The sequence below is a fragment of the Monodon monoceros genome, unplaced genomic scaffold, assembly GCF_005190385.1.
Source record: "Monodon monoceros isolate NGI ecotype Baffin Bay Population unplaced genomic scaffold, NGI_Narwhal_1 Super_Scaffold_11, whole genome shotgun sequence".
Lineage (NCBI taxonomy): Eukaryota > Metazoa > Chordata > Mammalia > Artiodactyla > Monodontidae > Monodon > Monodon monoceros.
This window is the reverse complement of record NW_021703767.1, coordinates 140,313,231-140,327,033: the sequence shown is the minus strand read 5'-3', so window position 1 is coordinate 140,327,033 and position 13,803 is coordinate 140,313,231. Positions and strand designations below refer to the sequence as shown.

General features: G+C 44.6%; 1 protein-coding gene across 6 annotated transcripts in view; it reads left to right on the top strand.

Annotated features, from left to right (window-relative positions):
• Nucleotides 1-5,887, top strand: part of THRB (thyroid hormone receptor beta) — a 394,175-nt gene extending 388,288 nt beyond the window's left edge. For all 6 annotated transcript variants that reach the window (XM_029213969.1, XM_029213970.1, XM_029213972.1 and 3 more), the window contains one exon: nt 1,017-5,887. In XM_029213969.1, the coding sequence (XP_029069802.1) occupies nt 1,017-1,258 (242 nt within the window). In that variant the 3' untranslated portion in view covers nt 1,259-5,887. The remainder of the gene's footprint in view (nt 1-1,016) is intronic.
• The last annotated feature ends 7,916 nt before the right edge of the window (nt 5,888-13,803 follow it).

Below are 13,803 nucleotides of genomic sequence, written 5' to 3'. Positions count from 1 at the left end.
GTTTTACTTTTTCCTTTCCAATTTGGATGCCTTTCTTTTTCTTGCCTAATTGCTGTGGATAGGACTGGTAATCCTATGCTGAATAAAAGTGGCAAGAGTGGGCATCCTTGTCTTGTCCTCTATCTTAGAAGAAAAGTTTTCAGCTTTTCATCATTTAGTATGATGTTAGCTGTGGGCTTGTCATATATGGCCTTTATTATGTTGAGGTACAGTCCCTCTGTACCCACTTTTGCAACCCAATCGTTTGCAGCCTAGATATTCCCCCGTCATCCAGCCTTCTTTTGACATCCTTCTATCATTTTTTTGAAACTGCCTTGATTCCTCTCCTACACCAGTGGTCCTCCCAAGACTTGGGGAGGTTTCCTGGGCTGTACATGGTCATGGTCTCCTCTAGCTCCAGCTTCCCACTGTGACTCTTCTCTGCATAGGGTGACCCTAGCGTCGCTCACGTCCCCTTTTCTTTTCATTTTAATTTCCCAAGACACCACCAACCCAGGGCTGCTACGGTAGCAACCAAAGGTATAAGGGACGGGAAGGTAAACAACTAAAATTTGATATCGTGCTGCTTTCTTCACCAGCGTTTCTTCCCATCGGACATTCCTCCTCTGGCATCCAGGCCTCCTGAGATCTTCGCAATCTCTTTTCACACCTCTCTCTTCTCTGCATTTCCATGCTTGTCAAAACCCTTCCTTATTATGCAGAGTATTTCAGCTCTCTAGGCAAGGCTTCTCTTTCTGTAGCCTAGGAGGGAGGCATCGCCCTTCAGACCCAAAGAGGTGATTTGTCTAAACTAGAGACATTTATCTGAACAAAGCATTGACTCGCTTCATGTAAGTTATGCCACTCCCTGGTATCTTGGTCCCTGATGCCCCAGGGTTCCTGTAGCCTCCATGCCCATTCCTAGGAGTTGAAAGTCCCCAGATCAGCCCACTTCACATGAAAGGGCTTGAACTGGACCAGGCAAGCCTTCTCATTTCTGCCTCCAAATTAACCTCCATCTTCTTTCTTCCCCTCAGACCGCCCAGGGCTTGCCTGTGTTGAGAGAATAGAAAAATACCAAGATAGTTTCCTGCTGGCCTTTGAACACTATATCAATTACCGGAAACACCACGTGACTCACTTTTGGCCAAAACTCCTGATGAAGGTGACAGATCTGCGGATGATTGGAGCCTGCCACGCCAGCCGCTTCCTGCACATGAAGGTGGAATGCCCCACGGAACTCTTTCCCCCATTGTTCTTGGAAGTGTTTGAGGATTAGACTGACTCATTCTCATAATTCCAACAGCACTGCTGGGTGTCATTTCATTCCATTGCCTAGCTCTTTTTTGTTTGTTCCTTTATTTCTTTGTGTTGGGAGGGATTGTTTGGGGGAAAGGGGAGGTAGTCCTTGGCCTAGACATGGATGAAATTGCCCCTTGAATGCGGGTACTTGTAACTACTGCATTTTGTTCTCCAGTCCTTTGAATGCTTTGGAGGTTTTACAGTTGTGGAGGTGGCAGGGGACAATCATTAATTCACCAGCACCAAGCCATCACCAGCTCCCATCTGTCCCAGTCAGAGACTGGAGCAAGCAGAATGGTGCGGCAGAAGACTAAAGAAGACTTAAAACCAAGACAATATCGTCATCTTGAACCGATCCTGATTTTTTCAGCACTCAGATTAGCACGTTGCAGACCACCTTCGGTTAGATGTGGCTTTCAGCTTACTAGGGAAAGGTCTGAACACATTTTTATCTATTCAAGAGCATGCTGTTTTCAGCACTCTTTATTCTCTCTTAGCAGCCTAACCTGGAATGTATAGGAATATTTGTTTCCCAACAATTAGCTGTCCTTTCACTATAATTGTTACAATCCTATGATTTAATTCGAGTTATACAAGGGCATGACTCAAAAGATGTGCAGGTGTTTGACTGATTGAGGCCAACTAGGAAAATAATTTCTTTCAGTAAGCCCAAAGAAATTCGAAGTCTTCACGAATGTCAGTGACTCAACAGTTTCCAAAAATTCACCTAGTGTTACCTCATAGTACGAAGGCTTCTTACAGTTTAGGCTCAGAGAAAATTCCCACAAAAATCAAACCTATTTTACAGTGTTGTCGCTGTTCGGTGACATCTGACCCCTCACCTCCCAAACTCCTGAAATTATTCGGCCTGATTTCATCTCTGCTGAGCCGACAACACATCTCCCTATGGATCAACCCTTCTGACCAAGGAGCGATAACAAGCTGAAATCTAAGTCTTGTTCTGCAGGGATGCCGGGGAGAGATTAGTGCGGTTACGTTCTAAGTTGAAGGAAATGCAGCGCTCTTAGGGCCTCCTCTCATCCCGATGCTCTGAGGTTGCTTCCTTCTGGTCTTAGATCCTCAGGCTCTTTGCTTTACTCACAAGTGTGTCCTAGGCCCCTTTTCCCTCTGACTCTGAGGCTTGGCTCTCACCAAACAAAGCCTGGTGCGGCCACTGACCCTCTCTGTCCCTCTGATAGCCTTGCCCTGGAAGACACTCAGCAGGAAACACCTGTAGACCATGCACACGAACCCTCACTCACCCTCCCTGCCCAACCAGCCTCCCCAGTGACAAACGCTGGAGTAGGGTGTGCCCAGACGGCAAATGGTGCCCCTGGTCACTTCAATGTCAGAAGACGGGCAAAGGATATACCCATGCAATCGAATGTATCTCATTCTTCACTGGCATGGTAGACAGAAACTATTCCTCTGCCTGCCTTGTACTGCCTTATCCTGGAAGTATTTGGGAAAATAAGCCATATCAGTGAAACTTGCCTAAAAACCACATGGATTGATTCTTTTTTAACTAGCCCAGAAGCCAGGGTGCCTGAGTTCTAGTGTGTGCTGTCAAGTGGTAGATGTGTGACCTTGAGTCTTGGTTTTCTCACCTGATGAATAGGTCAGGAGCTCCAAAATCCTTCCCATCCTTAATACTGTACTAGTTTGGGGGACGGGAGAAGGGGGGATCAGGTTCTTTTGATGGTTTCTTTCACATTCAAATTTCTAACTTTATTAGACAGAAATTGTGGCCCTCTTAACAGTTAAGGAAAGTATATGTGGTGTTGATTCAAAATAGGAATTTGACATACTTCTCATCAGTTATTTAGAGAAAGGCATGATGGCTTTGGGAAAGGAAGAACAGCATTAAAAATCCCAAGTGTGACCAGAAATAATCTGGGAGGAAAATGATTTGTTTAAAGTGCTAAAGCAATTATACTGGCTTCTGGGGAGGAAAGAAAACAAGAACAGCACTATGGAACTTGCTAACCAGAGAAACGAAATAGGTGGAGAGGTTGAAATTATGAACATGAGGTTCACGGGCAGACTACTGGCTTTGACTTATCTACAGTGTTTTGGTTCTGTTTTCTTAGGCAGCCTCTAGCCAGTCTCCTCAAGCCCTCATGTTAACATCTCAGCTCCCTCCATTGACTCTCCTTGGAGAACTACTCTTTGAAACATAAGCGTTTCATCACCTTCTCTGCTCTGGGGCAACTCTGAGAAGCTTTTCAGGGTGGGGCACGTTTTCCCTCTGAAGGGAAGGAGAGAAAAGCAAGCAGGGGGATCCTGGAGGTTCTCCTCGGTCAGCAAAGCTCCCCAGGAAAGTCCCCTCAGTTTGTCTGACAGAGATTCCCCAGTGCATCAGACACCCCCAGATTCAGTGTAGCTAACAGAGCCTGATCTAAAGCTGCACTGCAATACTTTAGGGATTAACATGATTGGCCACTGGCCCAGCAGTTTGGTAGATCTACAGCCACCCAACCAGCCCCAAGTAAGTATGTTTGACCCTTGGCTCCCTACACGATTGCCTTAAACAGGCAAACCCCTGATCTAAAAATCTTGTCGAAGGCTGACTGCTTTATGCTGAGTAGGACAAGCCTTCAGGTACTTCAGGTTGAAAGGAAAGGCCATAAGGACTGAAAGCACAACCCCAGTGGTCAAGGTGACTCATTCCTTCTGTAACTGACTGAGGTACTTAGTGCACCTCAAGACTCCATCCTATAAAACTCGATTAGGAGGGATCTGCTCTGGATTATTTTAAACATTTTTTCTTATGTTGTCCAGACTTTCAAATCAAATGTGGACTGACTGAAACCCTTCCCAGCGGGGAGACATCCCAGTAGAGGAGAACACACCGTACAACTGGGATTCCTATTTATAAATCACTTAAATTTGGGGTGTCCGGTGTGTGTGTGTATGTGTGTGTATGTGTGTGTGTGTGTGTGTGTGTGTGTGTGTGTGTGTGACCCTCAAGTGTACTTTGCTCTTCAATTAGACGTTAAGCGTTTCTAGAAATAGTGACAAAAGTTAAGATCTTTTCTTCTTTACGATTCTGCTCAAAACACCACGTGCCGCCTCCGAGCTTCTGCTAGTCACATGAGCCTCGGTCCTCAATGGCACACTTTGCCGTGTTGCTGCCTCAGCCCTGTGATGCCTCTCACCTGCGCCCCGAGAGACGCCTCTTCCACCTGCAGCGCGGTCATCGGACCGCCCAGCCCGGCTCCACCCCCGCGTCGCCTCTGAGTGAACAGGGGTGCAGGCTTGGTTCCTCCTCAGCCCTAAACCCCCTCAGACCCAGCCTCCACGAACTGCGGATGCCCTCAAAGCATGTCACTGTCCGTGATACATTTTTATTCTATGGACCTCTAACCCATTCGTGTCATGTTGACCTTTTGCTGCATGAGTCATAAAATATGAAACTGGTCTCATGGTTTTTGAAACGTAGCCAGCATTTGTAAGGCTAAACCTTTTTCGTAAACTGAATTGAAGTGAATAACCAGGCCACAGTTCCTCTTCAAAAGGAGAACGCTTACAGACATTTGAATCTCGTTGTCCTTTCCAATGGCTACGGCATCAAGGTTCTAAAATAAGCTCGTAATTTTTCCTGTTATTTTAATAATATGGAAATATTAGCATAGTGTTTCTTTTGATAGGGACAGACTATAATCCATATTTAAATTTTATAGAGAAGAAATTTTATTGTACTGTGATGTAGATATTTATTATCCAGGTAAGGATTTGCCCGGTGTGTATTTTTTACAATCGAAACATTTTACTTTAATCTTTAAAAGAAAAATAAAAACTTTAAACACACACACACACACACACACACACACACACAGACTAAGGGAAAAAAAGGTTTGGCCTTATCACAGAAGTTTTACTGTGCTGTACAAATGTTTGCAAATGCAAAAAGTGTGCATTTCTAGTGTGTTTCTACATTCATTAATGCCGCCTTCAAGAGCAATATCGTGCAGATACAATGCTGTTTGTGGCTTTCTGTTGCACAGTTAAAGCTGACCCACCTTATGCACAAGACAATCAGATTTAACTCTGTCCTCCTCAGGATGCAGATGATACCCATGTACGTTACAGAGCACAAAGCAACACAAAGGAAGACACTTTCATTACATGTGTGTTGCTGACATAGAAGATGTCAGGGCATGCATGAGTTGACATTATGCCACCCCTTTCTTTTAGTTCTTCCTAATTGGCATTTTTCATCTGATTATAGAGCCAAATTAGTTATGAAGCCTTTCTTCAGAGAAAACACCTTTTATCCCCCATCATGTTTTCATGTCCTGAGAATCAGAAAAATTCAACAGAATAGGAAAAGATTTACAGTCATTGGAAGATTTGTTTTGCAAACGGTGTTAAGTGATATTGCTAGATCGGTAATATTTTTTTCAGCCTAAAACTCTATTGAAATCTGTGATCAAAATGTTTTAAACTATCCAAAACGAAAATTTGTATATTTGGGAAAAATGGATTTTTACATAGCTTTTGTATGCAGATATTAAATTGTAATTATGACTATAGCGGGCGTAGATAAACTCATAAGCTACAATTCTAAAAAAGAAAAAAAAGAAAAAGCTTATAATGGATATAATTTCCCGTCTCTTTCTTTAAATATTATTATTTTCTACATAAGCACGGGTTGCCTACTCTTCTCATCTCGCTGCTTCCAAAGGAAGGAAAACAGGGATGTAAGGGCATTTGTTTCATAAACATCCACTAGAATTAGCAGATTTTCTTGGGAGGAGGGCATGGGGGGATGGAGGGAAGTAAGAGGCTAATGGGAGATATCCTCTTTGGAAGGGGCCACAGAAATGGGGTGAGGAGGAAAGAGTGAAGTTTTTGCAGCTAAAGGAGTACATTCATCATTTTATCTCAAAATGTTCTAGAATATTATTAATGGAATTATACTACCATCAGCTATCAATATATGTCTCAATCCCCAATCCTCTGAACACATGTGAGTTAGGACTCTTGCTGTGATTGAGTGGCAAAAAAAAGCGCCTAATGGGAATATATCGTCCATAATATCTGGAAAGTCCAGGAGTGAGACGGCTTCAGGCATGGCTGGATCTGGGCACTTAGTATGTCATGATGTGCCTCTTTTCACCCCTCTGTGCAGATTTCCCTTTGTACAAATTTCCTTCAGGTGGACTTCATGCTCACATAGCCTTTCCTCCTATGGTGGCCCCTGGTAGCTCCAAGATTAGCCTTCTAGCTCCAAACCAGTGGAAAGAGAGTTTTTCTTCCCCAACATTTCCAGTGAAAATCCTGAGCGTACTCCTCATTGGCCCAAATTGAGTCATGTGCCCATTCCTGAGCCAGTCACGGTGCCAGGGAGGACAGATATGCTAACTAGCTTAATCCTCTGAAATCCTGGAACTGGGTGGAGGAAAGAGGGATAACGAGCCCCACCTAAACTGGACCAAGGGTTGAGTCAGGAATGGTTCCTCAAAGAATATTCTAAGTCTTACTACTATAAGAAGTGGGAGGAACAGCAAGCAAGCAAAAGAACAAATGCCCACAGCAATGGTTCAGTCTGAAAGCACATCCATTTTTGATTCAGCAACAAGTCTCCAGAACAGAGAGGAAGCTCAGCACAATTTGGCCAGGTCGTGCAAGACCATCTTCTAAGGGGCCAGATGAACCACTGCATCTCCAGACGGTTCCCGTGGGACTGGGGAAATAATTCATCTACCAGCTCAAAACACCATGGTTGCACACGCATGTACAACCAGGTTGTACACGCCTGGCCACAGAGCAGCTCTGGGGGTGTCTCTTGCTTCGGGAGCAAAAGCAATCCCCCAAGTGGAGAAAGTTCTCTCCACTCCCACAGCTGGGCACAGTCCGTCTAGACTGGGTGACAGATCAGGTGACGAGTGGGGTGAAACAAATGGCCCAGGCCCTGGGCAGACAACCGGGGTTAGAGGATCTGCAATGATCTGATACAGGGCTCCTCCGGCCAACAAGTTCTATGGCTGTCTGGAGAAGTGGCACCAATTCCAAAAGAGAATCGTGAAGCTCCACACACAGCCAAACCTATATTTCACTGTACCATGAATTTGGATGCATACAGGCTTTTAATTTAATATAAACTGATCATGTAAATTGTCCACTTGGCTACATTTCCTAAGAGTAGCTGAAATAACTCAATAGACCATTGATTTAATTAAATGATATTAGTTGTTCTTACAAGGCCAAAATTTTTTTTCCATATAAATATCTAGCTGAATATTTTGTAGAAGCCAAGAGAATTTTTTTATTTTTTCCGTACAAAACCTCACATTGGTGCACACATGTTTGGAATCAATACATATGAAAAGTGAAGTCAGATGATGTGGCATGAAAACTCTTCTTTTTTAGGATAGACTGAACCCATCATCTTTATTTTCTTTTGACTTGTTTGCACTAATTGCAAGGAGGGAGGGCAGATGCACATAGAGTAAACCATCTTCAAGTTAGCAAGTTTGAAAACTCTTGTGCCCACACATCCCAACAGATATAGAGACATGAGAAACACCCCTCAGTTTTACGCTGAATCCCACAAAGATGCTGCGGTTTTTTGTGTTGTAGACATGCAGGTTTATTTGAATTCTAAGGAGTTTAAAATTTTCTGTATGGGCATCTTTAGCCTCGAAGAGAGGTTTGAGGATTTCTTTCCACTACCTGGAATCAAAGCCAAATAGGGTCCTTGTAACAATAAATTATTTCAAAAGATGAAGAACCCAAAACCAAGGATCGTTCATCGATACGTGAACTGCTTTGTGAGAATCCAATTGCACGCTTCAGAGAGTTCACCTTCATTTTCTCCAGTACTTTGGTACAAATAGCACTCATCATTTACTCTCCACTCCAGAATCCCAGCAGCCTTCCCAGAGGATGGGCTGGGTGTCGGTGCTGCCTTCCGGAATTCTCCACTGCCACAATGGAGTATATAAGAACAGCCCACCACGTAATGAACTCCTACTCAAAGTCAGGAATCATACTAGACCCTCTGTATTATACCTTTAATCCTCCAAGTAAACGCACAAAGTAGGTGTTAGTACCCTTATTTGACAGTGAGGAAATGGAGGCTCAGTGTGAATAAGCAACTCATCCAACATCACACAGTGGACAAGCGTCAGAGCACATAGGGTCCCAAGATCGTATCCGTTTTACAACCTGCACTATTAAGACCAGCATAGACTTAGCTCCTGAAGAAAAAGCAAAGGCAACTCTGCTCTGGAAATGTTTACCATTCCCCTTCCAAAGAAGCTCCCCTACCCTAATGCAAAAAACACGCCCATCCTGAAGAACAGGCACCTGGCCTCTCATTAGGTGTTGTCTATTGCAAAATCACTCATTGGCGTTGCAACACGAAGAGTAATTTCTCTTGGCAGGACCTGTTTATAACCCAGCTGACTTCTAGAGGTGTCAGTCTAACAGGAGGACATTTTGTTTGGCTAAGCATTTGGGGGTCCGAGTGACCAGTTAAGTTTGGGGAGAGCCAAAGTGCTCTGCATAATGAAAGGAGAATTTACAGCAATGGAGGTTGAGGGGCTACAGAGAGGACACAGAGAAACACTTAAGATTCAAGATAGGGGCTTCCCTGGTGGCGCAGTGGTGAGAGTCCGCCTGCCGATGCAGGGGACACGGGTTCGTGCCCCGGTCCGGGAAGATCCCACATGCCGCGGAGCGGCTGGGCCCGTGAGCCATGGCCGCTGAGCCTGCGCGTCCGGAGCCTGTGCTCCACAACGGGAGAGGCCACAACAGTGAGAGGCCCGTTTACCGCAAAAAAAAAAAAAGATTCAAGATAGGACTTCATGAGACAACTCTCTCAGCTTTAGATACTCAACTTAAAATTGTCAAATGCATGGTGCGGGTGAATTTCTTTTAGAAACAAATGAAAAGGGACATTCAGTTACCATCTTGATATGAAACAACAGAACCCCAGGTCAAAGGGGATCTTGATAATACATTATCCCAGAATTCATGGGGGTTCCTTTTTTTTTTTTCCAGGCCCAAGGAGCACTATTTATTTATTTATTAACATCTTTATTGGAGTATAATTGCTTTACAATGGTGTGTTAGTTTCTGCGTTATAACAGAGTGAATCAGTTATACATATATGTATGTTCCCATATCTCTTCCCTCTTGCGTCTCCCTCCCTCCCACCCTCCCTATCCCACCCCTCTAGGTGATCACAAAGCACCGAGCTGATCTCCCTGTGCTATGCGACTGCTTCCCACTAGCTATCTATTTTACGTTTGGTAATGTATATATGTCCATGCCACTCTCTCACTTTATCTAGTTTCAAAAAAATTGAAAGAACAGTTTTTCAATGCAATTTCACCTAGCTCCGAAGACAGGGCTCTAGCTGACATCTGGAAGATATATTTATTTAAGGCTGCACATAGACATGAGGATAAGTAACTAAATTGAAGGTCCTTGTGGAACTTTCCACAGGAAAGCAATAAAAGTCTCTTTTATCCAACTTTCACTCTTACCTGCAATTAAAGGAAGACAGCAAAAGTCTTAAACCAAATATTAGCAACCTAACCCAGATACGTTAGGGAGAAAATTTTTACAATACTGGTAACATCTGGGGCTTCCCTGGTGGCGCAGTGGTTAAGAATCTGCCTGCCAATGCAGGGGACACGGGTTCAAGCCCTGGTCTAGGAAGATCCCACATGCTGCGGAGCAACTAAGCCCGTGCACCACAACTACCGATCCTGCGCGCCTAGAGCCGGTGTTCCGCAACAAAGACGAGCCACCACAGTGAGAAGCCCGCACACTGCAATGAAGAGTAGACCCCGCTCGCTGCAACTTGAGAAAACCCGCATGCAGCAACAAAGACCATGCAGCCAAAAATTAATTAATTAAACAAAAATATATATTGGCAACGTCTGAAATGTCATGGGATTAGTATCAGGAATATACAGGTAGGTTTTCCAAATCAATAAGAGAAAGACATGAAATGCAATGGAAAAATAGAATAGTCACAGAAGGAGAAGCCCAACTGGCTAACAAGTATACAAAGAGATCCCCTACCTCACTAGTAATTGGAAATAGGAAAATCAACACCACTTTACCCACAGAAAATACCAAGTGTTAATAAGAATATGAGGAGATGAGGACCTCATCTCCTGCTGAAAGTGTCCATTTTTCCTGCGGCCAGTGACTCTACACATAATTCCACTCCTGGCAACACACCCCAGACTCTCGCACAGATCTACAGGCATTGTCATCCGAGCATCCTAGACTTTGCAGTACCAGGGAGTTCAGGCTACGGAAGCGGAGAAGAATACTGGGTGAAGACCTTCCTATCATGGAAATCACCATAGCATCAGCAACACTGAGCCAGACCTGCATACAGAAACCCATATGAAACAAGACAGCACCATACCACTGATGTAAACTACAAACACATGCAAAGGAACTCCGTATTTTTACGGGGAATCATATGTAACCAAGGACATATATCAAGCACATTAGACTGGGTGCCTACGTGGGAGACATGAGGAGAGAAAAAGAAAGAAAGCAGGAGTAGGGTCGCAACAGGCTGGTGTCTAAGCATCATGAAGTGAGAAGGCTGCTAACCTCAAGTCCTGCACCTGAGGTCCCGCTCCCTGAAACTGCCAGGCTTTACTCATCTCTTCCCTATCTGTTCCATGAGTCACCCCTCTTACAGTATTTCCTAGGTGCTGATGGGCACTAAATGATGAATCCTGGTGAGGCACACAACCCACAGCTTCAGAACGCAGGAGATGAAAGCAGAGCTAGCCTGGAGATGATTAGGGGAAGAAAAGAGAGAAAGGGGTAAAGGTCCTGCTTAATAAATGGTCTTCCAGCTGCCAACCCTATTTTCCAGCGAACTCTCATGTGAAACTCCAAAACGTGAGAAAAGAGACAAGGCTCTGGTTAAACAGCTCCTGTCCGTTCAGCCATCCCAAATCCCCAAAGCAAATCTGTCTCTAAGGATTCCCTAAATCCGCATCAAATTTCCGGAAACCTCTGATCTAGAAACCCTTGCATTATAAGCCAAGTCTGGAGGGATGCGTGGCAGGGTCAACTTTATTTAAAGGGCCAGGGTAGAGCCACTAATTCTCCTTAACATGAAGCAACAGTCTACAGAGAGACAGGCCTGGACCTAAGGATAAGCCTCCTGGGACAGGAATGGGAAACCTGAGAGATGGTCTCTTGTGGCCACTGCTTCTGCTCTATCTTTTTAAACCAAAATTAACACACCTCTTTCATTTTTATGAGTCTGGAACTGATATTCTATTTGTTTGTGCCACGAAAGCAGGTTAAGCAAATTTAAACTAAAATATTTCTGTTTCTTTTGAGTGCCTCTAATTCGGAGGGCTTATGAACCGGGAACCAAACCATTTCAAACGGGGACATGATCCAAATAGAGAACAGTTAGCCTGCAGAAGATGTGAGACAGCATTCTAGCTCGCATGCAAGACACCTACCAGGTGGAACAGGAAGTCAACTTGTTCCGCGTTGCTTCCAAAGAGTGCAGCCAGAACGAATGAATGGAAATTACTCAGAAGTTAACGCTGGCCCAGAAGAAGAAAGAATGATGTCACAGTTGAACTGTCTAAAGTAGAAATGGAGAGGACCCCACCACTCAAGGGGCTCAAGCCAAAACTACACTCTCATCTGACGATGAGGCAGCAGGAAGACTAGAAGGGTCAAAGCCAGTGACCTCTCAGACCTCTGCTCCACCCCCGGGCCACATCATGACCGCGTCCTAGAGGGCCTGCTCTTCACACCTGCTCGGTTTCTAAGCTGTCCTTAAAACTGTATTTTAGGTTCTCCGCAAGGAAACACGTGGGATGAACCTCAGTTAGACATGACTTCTGGTGCCACTTACTTTGAATGTATAATCATCCCCTGCAAAAGCAGATGAGCCAGTAAAATAAAGTCTACCATCTGTCTCTCCATGTTTTTTTCCAACAATCATCCTACTAGCTCCGGAGAAAACCTTCTCTGTGCAGCCACGAATCAGTCAGGCTGATTTGAAACAATCACCAGAGAGAATAATGTGCCAGAATCAAAGAGCAACTCTAAAGTGAGAAAAAATACAGCAAATAAATTCTAGGATCGCCTGACACACTGGGAACATTATGTTGCCAGGGGTTCATCATCATTATGTTGAATACAACAGTCATTATTAAGCATCTCCATCAAAACATTAATCTTGATTTAACTGAATCTGGTTGAGACTCTGCACATTGGTTGTTTGCCCAGGCACGAATTTATCTTGACCAAAATTAGTCTTAATCAGCTTGGCTTGAGTAATAATGTGGCCAAAAACCATAGCCAGTAGACAGCTTGAGAGGCTTCTCCAGCAATTCATAGATTAGAGAAGAGCAGAACTTTGAAAAATTACTTTGCAAGGAGTTGACACCTCTCCTGCATCTCAGAACACCACGACTCAGTCCAAGCAGTGTTAGCAAAAGCCATGGCTGCCCGCTGCGGAAAGGTTTCCGGGGAGTGAAGAGTGCACGACAGACAGTCAGGGCAGGAGATCTGGACTACGCTGAAGGTCTGCTGTTGGCACTGTTTCTTCTGCGTGCTGCCTTGTGAGATTCAGAGCTAAGAAGATGGCTTATTTTGAACGTCTGTCAAAAGCCGTCATGATTAGATTCTGACCACTCCAAATCACGGTGGATTACAAGCAAGACTAAAAATGTGCTGGTGCAACTTTTTCCTTCAAAAAAGCAATTACAAGTCGCATGTTTACAAGGATGGGTGACATCTAGTTTGTCACAAAAACATTTCAATTGCAATCAGATCCATCTTTCCCAGGAATCCCTTCATTTCACATCCAAGGGCTGGCTTCTTTGGCTCCAGAAATGAGACCACACTCTCCCTGAAAACATGCACAGATATATCTCACACAGACGGGGAAACTGGGGCGGGAGGAGCGAACAAGCAGCACCACAATTCCAAACGTATGGTGTCTGTGGCATATAAATATAAAACTGCTGACCCCAGACATTCAAAGAATGTCTATTCTGGACTTCCCTGGCGGTCCAGCGGTCAAGACTCCGCGCTTCCACTGCAGGGGCACGGTTCAATCCCTGGTCGGGGAAGATCCCGCATGCCACAGGGTGCAGCCAAAAAAAAAAAAGGAGAAAGAAAGTCTATTCTTAACTTGAACCCAAGTATCCCTGGGGTTGCTGAGGACATAGTTTCAGAAGTAAACAAATTTTTATTTTAAAAAGTTTTCATTTCTGGTTTCATTCCAAGAGTAATTTTTAAACTTCTCATAGGGGCCTCCCTGGTGGCGCAGTGATTAAGAACCCGCCTGCCAATGCAGGGGACACAGGTTCGAGCCCTGGTCCAGGAAGATCCCACATGCCGCGGAGCAACTAAGCCCATGCGCCACAACTACTGAGCCTGCGCTCTAGAGCCCACGAGCCACAACTACTGAGCCCGTGCACCACAACTACTGAGCCCACGTGCCTAGAGCCCGTGCTCCACAACAAGAGAAGCCACCACAATGAAAAGCCCACGCAC